At 40.9% G+C, this 22,689-nt stretch overlaps 1 protein-coding gene across 1 annotated transcript in view; it reads left to right on the top strand.

Annotated features, from left to right (window-relative positions):
* The window catches only part of LOC115140614 (RNA-binding motif, single-stranded-interacting protein 2-like), a 62,739-nt gene extending 40,264 nt beyond the window's left edge, over positions 1-22,475 (top strand). Inside the window, exons 7-14 of the mRNA XM_029678966.2 lie at positions 8,176-8,285; positions 14,868-14,911; positions 15,185-15,278; positions 15,503-15,553; positions 16,169-16,279; positions 16,512-16,592; positions 16,762-16,849; positions 17,951-22,475. Coding sequence (XP_029534826.1) covers positions 8,176-8,285; positions 14,868-14,911; positions 15,185-15,278; positions 15,503-15,553; positions 16,169-16,279; positions 16,512-16,592; positions 16,762-16,842 — 572 coding nt within the window. The 3' untranslated portion in view covers positions 16,843-16,849; positions 17,951-22,475. The remainder of the gene's footprint in view (positions 1-8,175; positions 8,286-14,867; positions 14,912-15,184; positions 15,279-15,502; positions 15,554-16,168; positions 16,280-16,511; positions 16,593-16,761; positions 16,850-17,950) is intronic.
* Positions 22,476-22,689: the final 214 nt, after the last annotated feature.

The following is a 22,689-nucleotide window of genomic DNA, read 5'->3' on the forward strand; positions in this document are numbered from 1 at the left end:
CAGGCGGCCCAAATTGTTGCATATACCCTGACTCTACGTGCAATGAACGCAAGAGAAGTGACACAATTTCCCTAATTTAATATTGCCTGCTAACATGAATTTATTCTAACCTGTCTAGGGCTAGCGGAACCCCTCGCCAACAGCCAATGAAATTGCAGGGCGCCAAATACAAATCAACAGAAATCTCATACATCAAATTTCTCAAAAGTATTAGGCACCATTTTAAAGATAAATTCTCGTTAATCCAGCCACAGCATCTGATTTAAAAAATGCTTTACAGCGAAAGCTCCAGAAATGATTATGTTAGGTTACCACCAACTCACAGAAAAACCCAGCCATTTTTCCAGCCAAAGAGAAGAGTCACAAAAAGCACAAATAGAGATACAATTAATCATTAACCTTTGATGATCAGATGACACTCAAAGGACTTCATGTTACACAATACATGTATGTTTTGTTTGGTAAAGTTCATATTTATATCCAAAAATCTTATTTTACATTGGCGTGTTAAGTTCAGTAGTTCCAAAACAGTAGTTCCAAAAGTGATATTGCAGAGAGCCACATGAATTCACAGAAATATTCATTATAAATGTCGATGAAAATATAATTGTTAGACATGGAAATATAGATACACTTCTCCTTAACCTGTTGCGACGAGCAAACCCGGATCCAGGATCCTATTTATAGCCTCAAGCTCATTACCATAACGCAACGTTAACTATTCATGAAAATCGCAAATGAAATGAAATAAATATATTAGCTCTCAAGCTTAGCCTTTTGTTAACAACACTGTCATCTCAGATTTTCAAAATATGCTTTTGAACCATAGCTAAACAAGCATTTGTGTAAGGGTATTGATAGCTAGCATAACATTAAGCCTAGCAATCAGCATGCAACATTTTCACAAAAACAAGAAAAGCATTCAAATAAAATAATTTACCTTTGAAGAACTTCAGATGTTTTCAATGAGACTCTCAGTTAGATAGCAAATGTTCAGTTTTTCCAAAAAGATTATTTGTGTAGTACAAATCGCTCCGTTTTGTTCATCACGTTTGGCTACGAAAAAAACCTGTATCCAGGAGTGTAATTATCCCCGCAAGCTCATTAGCATAATGCAACGTTAACTATTCATGAAAATCGCAAATGAAATGAAATAAATATATTAGCTCTCAAGCTTAGCCTTTTGTTAACAACACTGTCATCTCAGATTTTCAAAATATGCTTTTGAACCATAGCTAAACAAGCATTTGTGTAAGGGTATTGATAGCTAGCATACCATTAAGCCTGGCATTCAGCATGCAACATTTTCACAAAAACAAGAAAAGCATTCAAATAAAATCATTTGCCTTTGAAGAACTTCAGATGTTTTCAATGAGGAGACTCTCAGTTAGATAGCAAATGTTCAGTTTTTCCAAAAATATTATTTGTGTAGGAGAAATCGCTCCGTTTTGTTCTTCACGTTTGGCTGAGAAAAAACCCTGAAAATTCAGTCATAACAACGCAATTTTTTTTCCAAATTAACTCCATAATATCGACAGAAACATGGCAAACGTTGTTTAGAATCAATCCTCAAGGTGTTTTTCACATATCTATTCGATGATAAGTCACTCCTGGCAGTTTGGTTTCTCCTCTGTTCAAAATGGAAAAAATGTGCGCACCTGGAGATTGCGCAATAGTTTCGACGGAGGACACCCAGTGGACACCTGGTAAATGTAGTCTCTTATGGTCAATTTTCCAATGATATGCCTACAAATACGTCACAATGCTGCAAACACCTTGGGGAAACGACAGAAAGTGTAGGCTCTCTCCTTGCGCATTCACAGCCATATAAGGAGACATTGGTACACAGCGCCTCAAAAATCTGGCTCACTTCCTGTATGAAATTTCATCTTGGTTTCGCCTGTAGCATTAGTTCTGGGGCACTCACAGACAATATCTTTGCAGTTTTGGAAACGTCAGAGTGTTTTCTTTCCAAAGCTGTCAATTATATGCATAGTCGAGCATCTTTTCGTGACAAAATATCTTGTTTAAAACGGGAACGTTTTTCATCCAAAAATGAAATACTGCCCCCAGAGTTTCATGAGGTTAATGCAACCGCTGTGTCAGATTTCAAAAAAACTTGACAGAATAAGCATAATCTGAGAACGGCGCTCAGAGCACAAACCAGCCAGAGAAATATCTGCCATGTTGGGTAGTCAACATTATTCATAAATAGCATTATAAATATTCACTTACCTTTGATGATCTTCATCAGAATGCACTCCCAGGAATCGCAGTTCCACAATAAATTCTTGTTTTGTTCGATAATGTCCATCATTTATGTCCATTTATGCCCAATATCTTCTTTTGTTAGGGTGTTTGGTAAACAAATCCAAATGCGCGATCTGGTCCATTCGGTCGAAACGTTCAAAATGTTATATTACAGGTCGAAGAAACTTGTCAAACTAAGTATAGAATCAATCTTTAGGATGTTTTTATAATAAATGTTCAATAATGTTCCAACCAGAGAATTCCATTGTTTGTAGAAAAGCAATGGAACGAGAGCTACCTCTCAAGTGAAAGCGCTTGACTGAGAACGAGGCTGTTGGCAGCCCACTGACTCAAAGACCTCTCATCGGGTCCCACATCACAGTAGAAGCCTGAAACAACGTTCTAAAGACGCTTGACATCTAGTGGAAGCCTTAGGAAGTGCAACATAACCAATATCCCACTGTGTATTCAATAGGGGTGAGTTCAAAAACTACAAACCTCAGATTTCCCACTTCCTGTTTGGATTTTTTCTCAGGTTTTTGCCTGCCATATGAGTTCTGTTATACTCACAGACATCATTCAAGCAGTTTTAGAAAATTCAGAGTTTTTTCTATCCAATGATAATAATAAAATGCATATCTTAGCATCTGGGACTGAGTAGGAGGCAGTTCACTCTGGGCATGCTATTCATCCAAAAGTGAAAATGCTGCCACCTATCCCAAAAAAGTGAAGAAAGGCATTGATGTTTATGGTTAGGTACTTTCATGCAATGATTATGCTTTTTTCGAAAATACGCTTTCGTTAAATCCTCCCCCGTTTGGCGACGCTGGCTGTCTGTGTTAAGAAAAAATTGTCTTCACAGTTCGCAACGAGCCAGGCGGCCCAAACTGCTGCATGCACAGAATGCAAGAGAAGTGACACAATTTCCCTAGTTAAAAGAAATGAATGTTAGCAGGAAATATTAACTAAATATGCAGGTTTAAAAATATATAATTGTTTATTGATTATAAGAAAGGCTTTGATGTTTATGGTTAGGTACACATTGGTGCAGCGACAGTGCTTTTTTTTGCGAATGCGCTTGTTAAATCACCTGTTTGGCAAAGTAGGCTATGATTCAATGATAAATTAACAGGCACCGCATCGATTATATGCAACGCAGGACAAGATAGATAAACTAGTAATATCATCAACCATGTGTAGTTAACTAGTGATTATGTTAATATTGATTGTTTTTTATAAGATGCGTTTAATGCTAGCTAGCACCTTACCTTGGCTCCTTGCTGCACTCGCATAACAGGTATTCAGCCTACCACGCAGTCTCCTCGTGGAGTGCAATGTTATCGGCCATGATCGGTGTCCAAAAATGCCGATTACCGATTGTTTTGAAAACTTGAAATTGGCCCTAATTAATCGGCCATTCCCATTAATCGGTCGACCTCTTGTCTAATCTAGAAGTGACAAAAGCATGGCTAAATATTTCTGCATCGTTTTTGGACAGAAAGTTTCTGATTTTTGCAATGTTACGTAGATTGAAAAAATATGTCCTTGAAACAGTCTTGATATGTACGTCAAATAAGAGATCAGGGTCCAGAGTAACGCTGAGGTCCTTCACAGTTTTATTTGAGACAACTGTTCCAATATCAAGATTAATTGTCAGATCCAACAGAAGATCTCTTTGTTTCTTGGGACCTAGAACTAGCATTTCTGTTTTGTCTGTTTTTGTCCGCCATCCACTTCCTTATGTCTGAAACACAGGCTTCCAAGGAGGGCGATTTTGGGGCTTCACCATGTTTCATCGAAATGTACAGCTGTGTATCGTCCGCATAGCTAACATTATGTTTCCGAATGAAATCACCAAGAGGCAGAGGTGGGACCAAGTCATTGTTATATAAGTCACAAGTAAGTCTCAAGTCTTAGCACTCAAGTCCAAAGTCAAGTTCCAAGTCAAGACAGGCAAGTCAAGTCTCAAGTCCTAAACTTTGAGTTTTGAGTCCTAAACAAGTCATAATGTGCTCCTCACCAAATGTAATACCATTTCATATTTTTAACAAGAGTAATGATTAATTGTATATTACATTTACGTAAATCATGAATGCTTTAAAAAATATCTATATATTTTTTACTTTCCAAATAAACATGATATTTCCATGGAAATACATGGGTAGCCATGACCCCCCCCCCCCCCCCCCCAATAGTGATCGACTATCGAGGATCGCTATGGGGCGCAGTTGGGCAATGTAGGCTTTTACACAATCATCCAACCTTAACACACACACACTCTCTCTCTGTGTGGTTACAGTAGGCTAACGTATGTTAATGGTTTCAGGAACAGCAGTAACATCAGGCAGGATTTAGGCTACCAACAGCCTAGCCAGTTGTAGCTCAATCTTGGGTGCAATGATCACGTTCCCGCACTGACTGACTGTGTGGAGGCTAATTGATTTAACGTTACGTTAGCCTGCATGATACACCAGTAAAGTTATATAAAGCTGTCGGCTATATTAGCCACGACTTACCGTTCTTTGTGCAGCTTCAAATGTCGAACAAAGTTGGAAGTTGTTGCGCCTCCATCTGTCATTTTCTTCCTGCATGTTTTACAAGTTGCAATTAGTTTTTTGTTGATACAGCGTTGTATTTACATCCGAAAATAATAATTTGGGGTATCATCTTTCCAAGGGCTCCATCTGAATTCACCTGCCGACATTCCCCTCCACTGCCCAACACAACTTTTTCTCAGCTGGCACAATTTGATTGACTGCTGTCTGATTCAAACTGTAATCCATTAAATGAAGAGTTGATGCGCTGCACACTTTTTTTAATAGCATCATTTTTTATATTTGGGCTTGAGGAGGACATCAAGTCAGTTCGAGTCGAAAGGCTCAAGTCCAAGTTAAGTCATGAGTCATTGGTGTTAAAGTCGAGTTGCAAGTCATCATATTTGTGACTCGCGTCTGACTCGAGTCCAAGTCATGTGACTCGAGTCCACACCTCTGCCAAGAGGTAAAATATATAGTGAAAACAATAGACCTCCTAAAACCTTGAGGAACATTGAAATTTACATTTGATTTGTCAGTGGACAAACCATTCACAGAGACATCTTTCTGACAGATAAGATCTAAACCAGGCCAGAACTTGTTTGTGGAGAATAATTTCAGTTTCTAAACTCTCCAAATTAATGTGGTGATCGATGGTATCAAAAGCAGCACTAAGGTCTAGGAGCACGAGGACAGATGCAGAGCCTTGGTCTGACGCCATTAAAGGTCATTTACCACCTTCACGAGTGCAGGTTTGTGTTCTCAGTCAACTTACCTGGTAAAATAATGGGTAAATAAAATTAAAATAAAATAAAAACAAATTGTTAGTCTTCAGGAAGGCAGTGAGTTGCTGCGCAACAGCTTTTTATAAAGATTTTGAGAGGAATGGGAAATTTTATATAGGCCGATAGTTTTTTATATTTTCTGGGTCAAGGTTAGGCTTTTTCAAGAGAGGCTTTATTACTGCCACTTTTAGTGAGTTTGGTACACATCCGGTGGATAGGGAGCCGTTTATTATGTTCAACATAGGAGGGCCAAGCACAGGAAGTAGCTCTTTCAGTAGTTTAGTTGGAATAGGGTCCAGTATGCAGCTTGAAGGTTTAGAGGCCATGACTATTTTCATCAATGTGTCAAGAGATAAAGTATTAAACAACTTGAGCGACTCCCTTGAGCCTAGGTCCTGGCAGTGTTGTGCAGACTCAGGACAACTGAGCTTTGGAGAAATACACAGATTTAAAGAGGAGTCCATAATTTGCTTTCTAATGATCATGATCTTTTCCTCAAAGAAGTTCATGAATTTATCACTGCTGAAGTGAAATGCTGCTTTTTAGTTAGCTTTGCGACAGTATCAAAAAATGTAGGATTGTTCTTATTCTACTTAATTAGGTTGGAAAAATAGGATGATCGAGCAGCAGTGAGGGCTCTTCGATACTGCACGGGACTGCCTTTCCAAGCTAATCAGAAGATTTCCAGTTTGGTGTAGCACCATTTCCTTTCCAATTTTCTGGAAGCTTGAAGGGCATCTACAAAATCTTTGGGTTGTCCGAGAATTTATAGCATGGCTTTTGATGATCCTTGGTTGGGGTCTGAGCAGATTATTTGTTGCGATTGCAAACATAATAAAATGGTGGTCCGATAGTCCAGGATTATGAGGAACAACATTAAGATCCACAATATTTATTCTGCGGGACTAAACTAGGTCCAGAATATGACTGTGGCAGTGAGTAGGTCCGAAAGCCTTTTGAAGTGGGTCTGTGGACTTTTCCATGTGAATATTAAAGTCCCCAAAAATGTTAATATTATCTGCCGTGTCTACAAAGTCCGATAGGAATTCAGGGAACTCAGTGAGGAACGCTGTATATGGCCCAGGAGGCATGTAAACAGTACCTATAAATAGTGATTTAGTAGGCTGCATAGATTTCATGAGTATAAGCTCTAGCTTTGGTTTTGTAAATGTTAGCAACACCTCCGCCTTTGCGGGATGTGCGGGGGATATGGTCACTAGTGTAACTAGGAGGAGAGGCCTCATTTAACACCGTAAATTCATCAGACTTCAGCCATGTTTCAGTCAGGCCAATCACATCAAGATTGTGATCAGTGATTAGTTAATTGACTATAACTGCTTTGGATGTGAGGGATCTAACATTAAGTAGCCCTATTTTGAAATGTGAGATATCACAATCTCTTTCAATAATGACAGGAATGGAGGAGGTCTTTATTCCAGTGAGATTGCTAAAGTCAACACCGCCATGTTTAGTTTTGCCCAACCTAGATCGAGGCACAGACACGGTCTCAATGGGGATAGCTGAGCTGGCTACACTGACCTGTGCTAGTGGCAGACTCCACTAAGCTGTCAGGCTGGCTAACAGCCCGCGTTCTGGCCTGCACCATATCTCATTGTGGAGCTAGAGGAGTTGGAGCCCTGTCTATGTTCATAGATAAGATGAGAGCATCCTAATTGAATGAACATACAGTACAAGACAAATTGAGCAAATATATAATTTTAAATTGACAGAATTTTTGCCTACGTTTTCTCATATTTGGACCAACTAAAAATGTTAAGTTCAGGTAACACAGAAAAGTTGAGTAAAGGAAAAAAAGTCTGTGGAACCAGTTGCATAATAATAAGTAGTTGAAACTTCTAGATTTGTGGGTGTTATTTTTAAAGTGTATCAGAGTTAAAGGTAGAGCTAACACGATATTGCTTAAACCTATTAAATCCTCACAGATCTCCACACGTATCTAGAGGTTAGTAGTCTTGGAAACCCGGACCTAGGAGCACTAGGTCTGGGCAGGATGTCTAAATCTCTTGGACATTTTGAAAAAGGAAAAGCATTTGTTCCGATGAACGTCCTCTTCAGACAGACAACTCTCCCAACAAATCGTAGGTGGGGCTTAAAATGCGGGCAGGAATTTTGCTCATGGTTAGCTAGGGAAAAGTATAAGTGGGATTGTGACATCACCCCATTGAAGTACATTTTTTTAGGGTTAGGTTATGGTTGTGGTTAAGGTTAGGGTTAGTGTGAGGGTTGGGGTTAAGGTTAGGGTATGGACGTACCAAGGATCCCACTTAGAATCTACCGTTTAGCTAGGGCAAAAAGCAGATACGGCAGTGACGTCACAGGTGACGCACGTCCCATTTCCAACACCTCTCTGTCCCAACTGATGCTGGAACTTCTAAAGACATATAAGCTGGAGCATTGTTACGTTGTTGGAGGCAATCCATCTGTCTAAGGAAACTAAGAGGTTAGGGGCTAGGATTTTTGTCTGAACAAGTCCTTGGTCTCTGATCCCAGGCTCCTGGCTTTACCTCTCAACTCTTCCAGTGGATTATTATTCCTAGCCTCCCATTGAATTCACCCTCTGATTTCATCTGTTCCTCTCCCCACAGTGCCCCCTGAACCATTATTGTGCAAGTTTGCAGACGGGGGACAGAAAAAGAGGCAGAACCAGGGGAAGTACCTTCAGAATGGCAGGCCCTGGGCCAGGGATGGAGAGATGGTGAGTGGCTTGATTACACGGGTGGAGGATTTCATTTATTTATTTTTTAGAGTTAGAGACTGCATGTTAGTTCCAAAAAAACTTTAAACAAGATGTCATTGTCAAAGCAATATAGAGCTGGAATCTGATCTCACATGGATTCTGTGTCTAACCCTAAACATTCATAAAGGGGCAGTGCAGTTAAAACACTTTTTTGTGGTCGAAATTACACTCTGAAGTTGTGAAAATGAAAATGCCCTTTTTGTGTAAGATCTGTTTTAAAAAATGCCTGGAATTTCAACCTGTTCAGGTGGGATGGAACTTTTTGCCCACATCATGACTTCGCAATGTGATCGGATTATAATATACCAATGAATTTTCATCTGGGTAAGGGGATGGGTTCTAGACCATCCTATTAGCGGATCAGCTCTGACCAGCTGGTCTTTACTAACATTTTTTACCTATCCCTGACCCGGTCTTTAATAGCAACTGGTTTCAAGCAGACCACCATAGTCCCTGTGCCCAAGAATTCCAAGGTAACCTTCCTTAAATGACTCAAGCCCCGTAGCACTCACATCTATAGCCACAAAATGCTTTGAAAGACCATCATCCCAGACACCCTAGACAACTCCAATTGCCCCAACAGAGCCACAGATGACTCAATCTCTATCTCAATCTCTATCTCTATTGCAACTGGATCCTGGTGGACCGTCCCCAGGCGGTGAGGGTAGGTAACAACACATCCACCACGTTGACCATCAAAACTGGGCCCCTCAGGGGTGTGTGCTTAGTACCCTCTTGTACTCCCTGTTTAACCACAACTGCATGGCCACGCATGACTCCAACACCATCATCAAGTTTGCTGAAGACACAACGGTGGAAGGTCTGATCACCGACGACGATGAGGCAGCCTATAGGGAGGAGGTCAGAGACCTGGCAGTGTGGTGCCAGGACAACAACCTCTCTCTCAATGTCAGCAAGACAAAGGAGCTGATCGTGGACTACAGGGAACGGAGGGGAGAACACGCCCCCATCCACATCGATGGGGCTGTAGTGGAGTGCGATGAGGCAGCCTATAGGGAGGAGGTCAGAGACCTGGCAGTGTGGTGCCAGGACAACAACCTCTCTCTCTCTCAATGTCAGCAAGACAAAGGAGCTGATCGTGGACTACAGGGAACGGAGGGGAGAACATGCCCCCATCCACATCGATGGGGCTGTAGTGGAGTGGGTCGAGAGCTTCTAGTTCCTTGGTGTCCACATCACTAAGGCATTAACATGGTCCCCACACAGTTGTGCGGAGGGCATGACCACAAGCACTACAGAGGGTGGGGAGTACGGCCCAGTACATCACTGGGGCTGAGCTCCCTGCCATCCAGGACTTCTATATCAGGCGCTGTCAGAGGAAAGCCCAAAAATGGTTTAAGACTTCAGCCACCCAAGCCATAGACTGTTCTCTCTGCTGTAACACTTTATTTGGCTAGTTTGTCTGTAGATGCTGTACAAACTATCTAAGGTTATCATGTATAACATTTAAACTAACTACATTGCCTTCAGAAAGAATTCACACCCCATATTTTGTTATGTTAAAGCCTGAATTTAAAACTGATTACGTTGAGAGTTAGTGTCACTGGCCTACACAGAATAACCCAAAGTGAAATTATGTTTGTGAAAAAATGATTATTATTATCATTATTTTTAAACAAATGAATACAAAAATTAAAAGCTGAAATGTCTTGAGTCAATAAGTATTCAACCCCTTTGTTATGGCAAACCTAAATATATAACATTGCCAAAAGTATGTGCACACTCCTTCAAATTAGTGGATTTGTCTATTTTAGCCCATCTGTTGCTGACAGGTTTATACAATCGAGCACACAGCCATGCAATCTCCATAGACACACATTGGCAGTAGAATGGCCCATATTGAAGAGCTCAGTGACTTTCAACGTGGCGCCGTCATAGGATGCCACCTTTCCAACAAGTCAGTTTGTCAAATTTCTGCCCTGCTATAGCTGCTCCGGTCAACTGTAAGTGCTGTTATTGTGAAGTGGAAACATCTAGGTGCATCAACGGCTTAGCCACGAATAATATAGACACTGATAGTATAGACACTTATAATATAGAGCAGGATAACTTCTCCGAGCATTGGCAGGACAGAGCAGCTATGTCTTGTAAGACGAGGGGCGGGGTTGTGTGTCTTTTTGTCAAGAACTGCTGCTGCGCGATGTCTAATATTAAAGAAGTCTCGAGGTATTGCTCACCTGAGGTAGAATACTTCATGATAAGCTGTAGACCACACTATCTACCAAGAGAGTTCATCTATATTATTCGTAGCCGTCTATTTACCACCACAAACCGATTCTGGCACTAAGATCGCACTCAATGAGCTGTATAAGGCCATTAGCAAACAAGAAAATGCTCACCCAGAAGCGGCACTCCTAGTGGCTGGGGACTTTAATGCAGGCAAACTAAAAATCTGTTCTACCTCATTTCTACCAGCATGTCACATGTGCAACCAGAGGAAAAAAACACTAGACCACCTTTACTCCACACACAGACGCATAAAAAGCTCATCCTCGCCAGTACCAGTGACTCTCTCAATACGGAAGTGGTCAGATGACATGGATGACATGGATCCAGATGACATGGATGCTATGCTACAGGACTGTTTTGCTACTACAGATTGGAATATGTTCCGGGATTCATTTTAAAAATATTTCACCATTATTTCACCTTTATTTAACCTTTATTTAACCAGGTAAGCTAGTCGAGAACAAGTTCTCATTTACAACTGCGACCTGGCCAAGTTAAAGCAAAGCAGTGCAGCAGAAACAACACAGAATTACATGGAATAAACAAGCGTACAGTCAACAATAGAAAAAAATAAAGTCTATATACAGTGTGTGCAAATGGCATGAGAAGGTATGGCAATAAATAAGCCATAGTAGCAAAGTAATTACAATTTAGCAGATTAACACTGGAGTGATAGTTGAGCAGATGATGGTGTGTAAATAGTGATACTGGTGTGCAAAAGAGCAGCAAAGTAAATAAAAACAATATGGGGATGAGGTAGGTAGATTGGGTGGGCTATTTACAGATGGACTATGTACAGCTGCAGCGATCGGTTAGCTGCTCAGATAGCTGATGTTTAAAGTTAGTGAGGCAAATTTAAGTCTCCAGCATCAGCGATTTTTGCAATTCATTCCAGTCACTGGCAGCAGAGAACTGGAAGGAAAGGCGGCCAAAGGGGGTGCTGGCTTTGGGGATGACCAGTGAGATATACCTGCTGGAGCGCGTGCTACGGGTGGGTGTTGTTATCGTGACCAGTGAGCTGAGATAAGGTGGAGCTTTACCTAGCATAGACTTGTAGATGACCTGGAGCCAGTGGGTCTGGTGATGAATATGTAGCGAGGGCCAGCCGACTAGAGCATACAGGTCGCAGTGGTGGGTGGTATAAGGCGCTTTGGTAACAAAACGGATGGCACTGTGATAGACTGCATCCAATTTGCTGAGTAGAGAAATTGGAAGCTATTTTGTAGATGACATCGCCGAAGTCGAGGATCGGTAGGATAGTCAGTTTTACGAGGGCAAGTTTGGCGGTGTGAGTGAAGGAGGCTTTGTTGCGAAATAGGAAGCCGATTCTAGATTTGATTTTGGATTGGAGATGTTTGATATGAGTCTGGAAGGAGAGTTTACAGTCTAGCCAGACACCTAGGTATTTGTAGTTGTCCATATTCTAGGTTTGAACTGTCCAGAGTAGGGATGCTAGTCAGGCGGACGGGTGCGGGCAGCGAAAGGTTAAAAAGCGTCATCCAATGGCATTGAGGATCTTACTGTACCACCTTAGTCACCGTCTTCATCAAGATGTGCATCAATGACGTTGTCCCTACAGTAACCATACGTACATTTCCCAACCAGAAGCCATGAATTACAGGCAACATCCGCACCGAGCTAAAGGCTAGAGCTGCCGCTTTCAAGGAGCGAGACACGAATCCAAACGCTTATAAGAAATCTTGCTATGCCCTCAGACAAGCAATCAAACAGGCAAAGTATCAATACAGGACTAAGATTGAATCCTACTGCACCGGCTCTGATGCTTGTCAGATTTGGCAGGGCTTGAAAAATATTACGGTCTACAAAGTGAAACCCAGCTGCGAGTGACCCAGTGACACGAACTTACCAGACGATCTAAATGCCTTTTATGCTTGCTTCGAGGCAAGCAACACCGAAGCATGCATGAGAGCATCAGCTGTTCCACGACTGTGTGATCACGCTCTCTGTAGCCAATGTGAGCAAGACCTTTAAACAGGTCAACATTCACAAAGCTGCGGGTCCAGACAGATTACCAGGACATATACTCCAAGCATGCGTGGACCAACTGGGAAGTGTCTTCACTGACATTTTCAACCTTTCCTTGATCGAGTCTGTAATACCTACTGTACATGTTTCAAACAGACCACCATAGTCCATGTGCCCAAGAAAGTGAAGGTAACCTGCCTAAATGATTACCGCCCCGTAGCACTCACTTCAGGAGCTATGAAGCTATGAAACCCTAGACCCACTCCAATTCGGGTACCGCCAACAGATCCACAGATAACACAATCTCAATCTCACTCCACACTGCCCTTTCCCACCTGGACAAAAGGAGCAGCAATGTGAGAATGCTATTCATTGACTAGAGCTCAGCATTCAACACCATAGTGCCCACAAAGCTCATCACTAAGCTATGGACCTAAACTAAACACCTCCCTCTGGATCCTGGACTTTCTGAAGGGCCGTCCCCAGGTGGTAAGGGTAGGCAAAAACACATCTGCTTCGCTGATCCTCAACACTGGGGCCCCTTAGGGGTGCATGCTTAGAACCCCTCATGTACTCCCTGTGCACACATGACTGCGTGGACAAGAACGACTCCAACACCATCATTAAGTTTGCAGACGACAGTGGTAGGCCTCACCGACAACGATGAGTTAGCCTATAGGGAGGAGGTTAGAGACCTGGCAGTGTGAGCAAGACAAAGGAGCTGATCGTGGACTATAGGAAAAGGAGGGCCGAACATGCCCCCATTTACATTGACGGGGCTGAAGTGGAGCGGGTCGAGATTTTCAGGTTCCTTGGTGTCCACATCACCAAGATAGTTGTGAAGAGGGCACGACAACACCTTTCCCCCCTCAGGAGACTGAAAGGATTTGGCATTTGTTCCCAGATCCTTAAAAAGAGAGCATCCTGACCGGTTGCATCACCGCCTGGTATGGCAACCGCTCGTCATCTGACCGTATGGCACTACAGAGGGCAGTGCGTAACACGGAACCCAAACCAGCTGTGCGCGAGCGCCATCATGCATAAATGTATTTTGTCCCCCCACACCAAACGCGATCACGACACACAGGTTAAAATATCAAAACAAACTCTGAACCAATTACATTAATTTGGGGACAGGTAGAAAAGCATGAAACATTTATGGAAATTTAGCTAGCTAGCTTGCTAGCTAATTTGTCCTGTTTAGCTAGCTTGCTGTTGCTAGCTAATTTTTCCTGGGATATAAACATTGTGTTGTTATTTTACCTGAAATGCACAAGGTCCTCTACTCTGACAATTAACCCACACATAAATGGTCAGTCTAATTGTTTCTAGTCATCTTTCCTCTTTCCAGGCTTTTTCTTCTCTTTATATTGCGATTGGCAACTTTCATAAATTAGGTGCATTACCACCACTGACCTCGTTCGCTTTTCAGTCACCCACGTGGGTATAACCAATGAGGAGATGGCGCATGGGTACCTGCTTCTATAAACCAATGAGGAGATGGGAGAGGCAGGACTTGCAACACGATCTGCGTCAGAAATAGAACTGACTTCTATTTTAGCCCTTGGCAACGCAGACTCTTGTTGGCGCGTGCGAGCAGTGTGGGTGCAATAATTGAAAAATCTAGATTTCTAAATTTAATTTGCAACACTCGCGCACGCAACTCGAGCGGTGTAGTCAGCCTGTAAGGCCCAGTACATCACTGGGGCCAAGCTTCCTGACATCCAGGACTTGTATACTAGGCGGTGTCAGAGGAAGGCCCAAAATATTATCAAAGACTCCGGTCACCCAAGCACTACCGGAGCACCAAGACCAGGGTCAAAAGGCTCCTTAACAGCTTCTACCCCCAAGCCATAAGACTGCTGAACAATTAATCAAATGGCCACCCGGACTATTTATATTGACCCTATGCATAGTCACTTTACAAATGACCTCAACTAAGCTGTATCCCCGCACATTGCCTCGGTACCAGTACCCCCTGTATATAGCCTTGTTAATGTTGTATACTTTTCTTGTGTTACTTTTGCTTATTTTTTAAATATATTTTTTTCACTTTAGTTTATTTGGTAAATATTTTCTTAGTTATATTTCTTGAACTGTATTGTTGGTTAAGGGCTTGAAAGTAAGGTTGTATTCGGCACGTGTGACAAATAGCATTTGATTTGCTTTGATTTATTAGACATACAGTGATGACTTAAAAACAATAAAATGACAAAGACTGCATGGGGGCTTTAACATAATTGATTTTATATGTGATTGTGTCCTTTACGTCTTTATTCTGACTTATTTGTGTTGTTTTCCCAGGGAGGGATGACGCTAGCATATGACCCCACAGCCTTACAGAATGGGTGAGTATAGAGAGACAAAAACAGAAAGTCAGCCCACCAACAAAAACAAGTAATGTGTTTGTGGTGAACTATTGACTCCTGGTAGACGCAGAAGACATTGCAACACTACTTTATTGTATTGCAATCATCTACTTCAATGTAACATTTTGTAGTTCTATCATCTGGCATCACTTAATAATTACTTTCATGCACATGCGATTATAAATTCTTATTAATGTAAATTCTATAATATAATTTGACATGCATACATCTTGATTTGTGTGTGTTGTGCAGGTTCTATTCATCACCCTACGGTCTGACACCAAACCGGATGATCACCCAGACGTCCCTCTCTCCCTACATGCATTCACCCATCTCATCCTTCCAGGTCAAACACTGAACAAACACACATGCACACACACACATGCACACACACACACATCACTACCACCACCACCAAACCACCATTCACAAACACATGGAGGATATCTCTGTAGACGTAGGAGCTATGTCATTGTTGTTTTTCTATCCATATTCAGATTTCATCTCCACTCATTCTTCCCTGTGTGCTTGTGTGTAAAGATCCTGTATTTTCCTCATCCCTCTTTCCAGCTACATAGTCCCTCCTGGATGCACCACCAGTCGTACCTCATGCAGCCTGCAGTGAGTATTAAATAGTGTTATCTACCTCTGCTGCTGCAGCTTCCTCCTTACTATTCTCTTTACATCTGGTTAGCTTGCAGTTCTGCTCATCTATCTCTCTATCTCTCCTTTTTTCTTTGTCATTCTGTCTCTTTATATTCCTGTCTCTCGCTCGCTCTCTCTCTCTCTCTCTCTCTCTCTCTCTCTCTCTCTCTCTCTCTAATCATGTCTCTGATTTATTGGCTATTTGTCCACTTCTCTTTGTTGGAACCCTGCCTCTCTTTTCCCCATCTCTCTCTCTCCACTTCTCTCTGTCTCACACAACCACTCTCTCTCCTTCCCTCTCTCTTTTCCCCATCTCTCTCCCTCCACTTCTCTCTGTCTCACATAACCACTCTCTCTCCTTCCCCCTCTCTTTTCCCCATCTCTCTCCATCCACTTCTCTCTGTCTCACATAACCACTCTCTCTCCTTTCCTCTCTCTTTTCCCCATCTCTCTCCCTCTACTTCTCGCTGTCTCACACAACCACTCTCTCTCCTTCCCCCTCTCTTTTCTCCATCTCTCTCCATCCACTTCTCTCTGTCTCACACAACCACTCTCTCTCCTTCCCTCTCTCTTCCTCCACCTCTCTCTCAGGGCACAGTCCTGACTCCAACCATGGACCATGCTATGTCCATCCAGCCCACCTCCATGATGGGCACCATGACCCAGCAGCTCAGCCACCTATCCCTGGGCGGCACGGGCACGGTTAGTACCCTACAGATACCCACTCCACCTCCCACTCCACCCCTTCAACTACCCACTCTACCCCCCCCCCTTTGGTCCCCTAGTCTCATCTCAAGACTAAAACACATTGAACTGAATCAAGTTGTACTGAATTGAAGTTGAAAGTGAAGAGAAAAGCAGTTGCCTGTGTCTCAGTTGGATCTCTACACAGAAATAATGACTGATGATTTATTCTCCTCTCATCCTGTCACAGTTTATGCCTGCCAACACAACTATGCAGGGGACATACATCCCCCAGTACCAAGCAGTGCCTCCCTCCAGTGTCCCTGTAGAGGTGAGACCCCAACCAACACCATAAGAATTAATTATGCAGAGCAAGTTAAGGGGATGACAATAGGGGGCTTATTTTACAAACAAGTTCAAAACCATGCATTTACTTAAGCAGTTTTTAACTCAGGGACCTGTTATTACTGTTCCACTCCATTTTCTTCCTTTTCTTGCAGGAGAACGGAGGACAACAGCAACAGGTTGCTATGGAGACACCTGCAGAACACACAAACTACTCATACCAGCACACCAAGTGAAGCTAAGGTAGGGTTATTAACCCCTCCCTGTGCATATATCTGCTAACTTAGTTCAATCAATCAATTAAATGTATTTATAAAGCCCTTCTTACATCAGCTGATGTCACAAAGTGCTGTATAGAAACCCGGCCTGAAACCCCAAGCAGCAAGCAATGCAGGTGTAGAAGCACGGTGGCTAGGAATAACTCCCTAGAAAGGCAGGAACCTAGGAAGCACCCTAGAGAGGAACCAGGCTCTGAGGGGTGGCCAGTCCTCTTCTGGCTGTGACGGGTGGAGATTACAACAGTACATGGCCAAGATGTTCAAACGTTCATAGATGACCAGCAGGGTCAAATAATAATCATCACAGTGGTTGTAGAGCGCACAACAGGTCAGCACGTCAGGAGTAAATGTCAGTTGGCTTTTCATTCAGAGTTAGAGACAGCAGGTGCGGTAGAGAGAGAGAGAGAGAGTCGAAAACAGCAGGTCTGGGACAAGGTAGAACGTCTGGTGAACAGGTCAGGGTTCCATAGCCTCAGGCAGAACAATTGAAACTGGAGCAGCAGCATGACCAGGTGGACTGGGGACAGCAAGGAGTCATCATGCCAGGTAGTCCTGAGGCATGGTCCTAGGGCTCAGGACCTCGAGAGAAGAGAAAGAGAGAGAAAGAGAGAGAATTAGAGGGAGCATACTTATATTCACATAAGACACCGGATAAGAGAGGATAAATACTCCAGATATAACAGACTGACCCTAGCCCCCCGACACATAAACTACTGCAGCATAATTACTGGAGGCTGAGACAGGAGGGGTCGGGAGACACTGTACAGTACTACAGTGTACAGTACTACTTATATGTTGTCCTTGCCTACTAGGTCCATATCAGAACATTACATGTTGGAGCCAATTAATGTTAACATGGTTCACTTAAAACAAAAGCTTGTCAGATATTGACCACCTTCAAAAAAAACATGTATTTATTTATTATTGATCAGCATTCTGTAAATATTATGATTTACACAAATACATTATGATATGGAGAGTATGTAGAATTGTTACATTTTGTATGTTACATCGACAGTATTATGTAAAGGGAGTAGTGTGACAGAGGTAGGTGTGTGTTTTGCAGCTGGTGGTCAGGAGGCCATGTGGCAGACTGAACCCCAGAGAGTTGCTTCGCTACAGGAGGACAGCAGAGCTCCGCACAACACCACCAAGCCTCGGACTTGAACACGGATGACAAAAGCAACACGCGTGTGCTTTGAAAAAGAAGACAGCGCTTATTTCATTGGGACTTTTCCTCTCTCTTCTTCAAGGATCGATCAACCAAAGGTGGGAGCCTTCTGCAATGGAAGCTTTGATGTCTGTTAATAACTGAAAAAAGAAAAACAAGTTGAACAAAGAAACAAATTAGGAAAGGGATAAAGACAGAGCATTATTTTTGTGCATGTAATATAGCAAATTTGTATTTTTAAAAAAGCATTCTGGAGTTTCAGAGTGATACAAGGAAAAGAGTAACAACACGATGTGTCTTTAATTTTTGGGTAAAATATGCAAAAATGTATTTGAATTGTTTTATGTCTGTTTTTTGACATTCTATTCACAGCAGTTGGACAATGTTTTGTACAGATTTTAAAAAGTTTTTAAAAAACACATTTAGTTGGTATAATATTTCTAGTGTAGGCTACTTTTAAGAATGGAAAATGCGAAACACACCGTTTAAAGCTACTTCTCCCTTAAACTGATCCAGTAAGGCTAAGTTCAGTTAACTCACTGGCAGATGGTTACATTAATTATTTATAAATTATTTAAAATAACGTCAAACTTAAACCTTATAAAGCATTCCCTTCATAAACATTCAGAATGTGTTATGAGCAGAGGACAATCATGATCATTCTTATTTATATGTACATCATAGTTCTATTTTTTGATATTTGGAAATATTCAAACATGTCACTTGCGTATTGTGTAGATTTTATTTAATTAAATTCTTTATTTAACAAGTCCGGTAAAGGCCAAACACTGGCAATAAACATATTATCACTTGTAAAATAATTCATAGGAGCTAAATTATATAAAAAAGTTTTAAAAATCTGATATTATTGTAAAACTATATTATGAGAAAAAATGTACTATTGTTTTTTGGTTATAATGCAATATGACACATCCAAATTTCACCTTCTATTTAAAAAAACTTGAGACATTGGATTGTCTGAAAGTTACAATATTATTTTCAACATTGAATAAATGATTACTATTACTATACTATACAATAACAAGGTCCTCTCTCTATATTCAAAGGAAAAATAAGATAGTACATAAAATGCGAACTCTTTTGAAATTATTACCTACATTTATTCACTGCAATTATGCTTGAATTCACAGATAATATAATAAATATTCTACAAAATAGTTGACCTGGTTTGTGTGTTGAGTGCGAGAGTTCATGTCCCAACAATGTCCATAAGAAGTGGTTTTAAGCGGTTTTGTTCTGGTAGCTGTTCAGATGTCCATAGTGAATTTGACCTTTTGACAAAGTAGACAGACAAATAATTGGACATGCCTTAGAATTGAGCAGTTGGATTAGTATGAAATATGTGTACAAAAGAGTGCAATTGTTTTGATTTAAAAAGCAAAACAACGAGGGGAGTTAAAAGTAGGTCTAAAAAGAGTCCTTAATAGCAGTCCTTTGTTGTTGAGAAAGGGAGCTGCAAGTATTTATCAATGCTGCTGTTGTCTCCTGAGTTTTAATTCCTGACAATGATTTGTATTTTAGATTTTTTTTAGAAAAAGTAAAGTATGTTTTCTCTTTTTGGGCTTTCACTTGAACCCTTCTGAGCTATCATACCTTTTGTTGTTGTTCTAAAATATATTTTATATTCATTTCTTTACAGTAATCTAGATTTTATAAGTAGGGAAAGATCTTTCCAAGAGTTTAGATGTAAGCTTTTTCTCTTTTGCAAGAGATTCATAGGATTTTTTTGATTGTGTTCGTGCATTTCCACATGGTCCATACAAACAAAGAGATGCTTTTGTGTTTCTTCAAGCTGATTTCCGTTCCAGAGCACTGTGTTGTTCACTATGATATCATTTTTCAGGCCCGTGTGAAATAGTTTTTAACTAAAACGCGTCCACATCTATCCTAGAGACACTAAATTAAACTCAATGACAACCATGCCACCGTGCCCACCTTCCCGGATCAGTCCAGTGGAGATGTACATGTCTAGTGTAAACACATTCTATTGTATCTGTCAGAGAGAATGATGATGCTACCCAGAAAACACATAACATAACATGAAAGTGCCATTAAAAACAAACTGTCCCATAACAAACTGTTCCACAGAAGTTAACTTAACATTGGATGAATTCATTCTAGTTTCAACAAAGACAAACATTTGTGAAATTGGCGGGTTTTGTTAGGAATTCTGACCAGTGTTTCTAAGCCTTAACTGTAACATATTTCAGAAGGGGAACCCTGTTTCTCCTCATTGATGGCAAATCCTTTCAATCATGGTTGAGGGTATGGCCAAGAAAAGATCATACAGATGCCATCCATATCAGATGTTATGTTGCCATAATATTATAAAGGGCTGAGTTTACCATACCTTGTTAAAACCTAGTGTTACCCTAGTAAACATCCTCCCATCACACTTGATCTCGGGTTTTCCTCATTGTTCAGGATGGATGACATCAAAGTTACTGTTTCTTCTTCATTGTGCATCTCTGAACCTCTCTCCACCTACTAAATGTTTTTTTAATGATTATTTATGTCTGCAACACCAAAGATGATGAAGCCATCCAACTTTCAGGAAAGTCAGACTTTCTATCTTGGAGACAAATGCTGCTCTCGTCTCTATTGGCATACGTAACTAGAATGATGCTGTAGTAACATCCTCTCAAAGTGGCAGGTACCCTGGTAGATGGTTAACAAGCAATATGTTTCACTTAAGTTCTGAATGTGTTGAGTGTTGAATAGAGAGTCATAGACATGTGTGCTTCGTTTTATCGACATATGCTCGTTTCAGTTTGGTACACCCAAAGAAAGACATCGACATGCTCGTTTCAGTTTGGTACACCCAAAGAAAGACATCGACATGCTCGTTTCAGTTTGGTACACCCAAAGAAAGACATCGGCATGCTCGTTTCAGTTTGGTACACCCAAAGAAAGACATCGACATGCTCGTTTCAGTTTGGTACACCCAAAGAAAGACATCGACATGCTCGTTTCAGTTTGGTACACCCAAAGAAAGACATCGACATGCTCGTTTCAGTTTGGTACACCCAAAGAAAGACATCGACATGCTCGTTTCAGTTTGGTACACCCAAAGAAAGACATCGACATGCTCGTTTCAGTTTGGTACACCCAAAGAAAGACATCGACATGCTCGTTTCAGTTTGGTACACCCAAAGAAAGACCAGTGTATGGTGTCTTTAATACAGAGAACAGGGGCAGGGGCCTACTTTGCTTTTTTAGTGTCAATGATGAGAGCTCAGCATTTATCTCTTTCTGTAAGTACTAGGACTTTTGTATGTGCTCTTTTTGGTTGAGCTGTTGTCAAAACCATAGTTATTTCCTGTTTCCACTTCTGTTGAGTGTTTTGTGTGTCTTGTGATCTGTCCAGAAAATACAAAAGTGATCACTTGCAGGTTTTAAGCTACAGTGCACCTCATGAAGGAACATTTGAGAATGTTGTGAGAATGTAGTACTAGTCAGGTAATCCATTATGTCATTATGATGAATGCTGTTAAAGTCATCCAAAATACATATTTGTTAGTCATCTTCAGACCTAAAAGCAGTCTATTGTCAAGATGACTCTATCTGTTCTGTAGATCCAAATATCGATTTTGGAGTGAACGATCACTTTAAGTTACACTCTCCACAATGAACTGTAAATCATTGTCTGAGCGAGCACGCTTTAGGCTATTGTATTTTCCTTGCTGCGTATCTTTGACAGGTATCTTATAATATTACGGAAAAATACTAAAAACAGGATGTGCAACAAATGTTGAACTTGCGCTTATTTTCAATCCATGTTTGTGTACATGAAAACCCTAATACCTAGCATTCTCCTGTCTTCGCTTGATGTCCAGATCATGTAGCTTCAATGGCTAATGTCATAGTTTCAAAATGTTTTGCTGCTAAAATGGGATGTCCAAGCAGTGGATAGATGGGAGCCAAATTGGATGTTCAAAAATGTCTTCCTTAAACCTAGTAAATTGGATTCAAGTATAGTTAACATGAGCACATTTTTTAATGATATTTTAGACACATTTTGTGAAAGTTGTACCCAGAGATAACACGCTATTTGATAGTTGTTTTGGAATCTCTTCGGTAAATTCACCAACTTTGTGTGAGAAATCTGACAATTTGAACATACTGCCTCATCTCGCTCACTGCTTGTAAACATTTTCCTTATTTATACAAGAACACATTTTGTACAGTTTGTTAAAGGAGAGAGGTTTTGTTATTTGGTTAGTTTGCTAGTAAGCTGGTTAGTCACTTGGCTACTTTGTCTTCCTGTGACAGAGATGCTCAAGTAACTCTTGTTTTTATTAATTGCAAATATATGTTTTGTTTCCTTTCTGTCTTGGTTTTACTCTTTGAATATGAATATGTCAATTTTCTTTTTTAATAAAAAAAATCTTGTTTTTAATGGTTGTATTCCAAAACAGTTCCAAGAATACAATGGGGGAAAAAGACACAAGTCAATTACATAAATACCAAGTTTATTTTAGTGTTGAGCAAATTGTATTATGTTTGTTCAATATAAATGTTTCATGTGGTAAGCAAAGTGTTTGATACCCATGAAAAAGGTGCAAGCTCCTTCCTCTTTAGGTTATCATAGTAATACCCAAACATAATTGTAT

Source organism: Oncorhynchus nerka, linkage group LG2 (genome assembly GCF_034236695.1).
Source record: "Oncorhynchus nerka isolate Pitt River linkage group LG2, Oner_Uvic_2.0, whole genome shotgun sequence".
Classification (NCBI taxonomy): Eukaryota; Metazoa; Chordata; class Actinopteri; order Salmoniformes; family Salmonidae; genus Oncorhynchus; species Oncorhynchus nerka.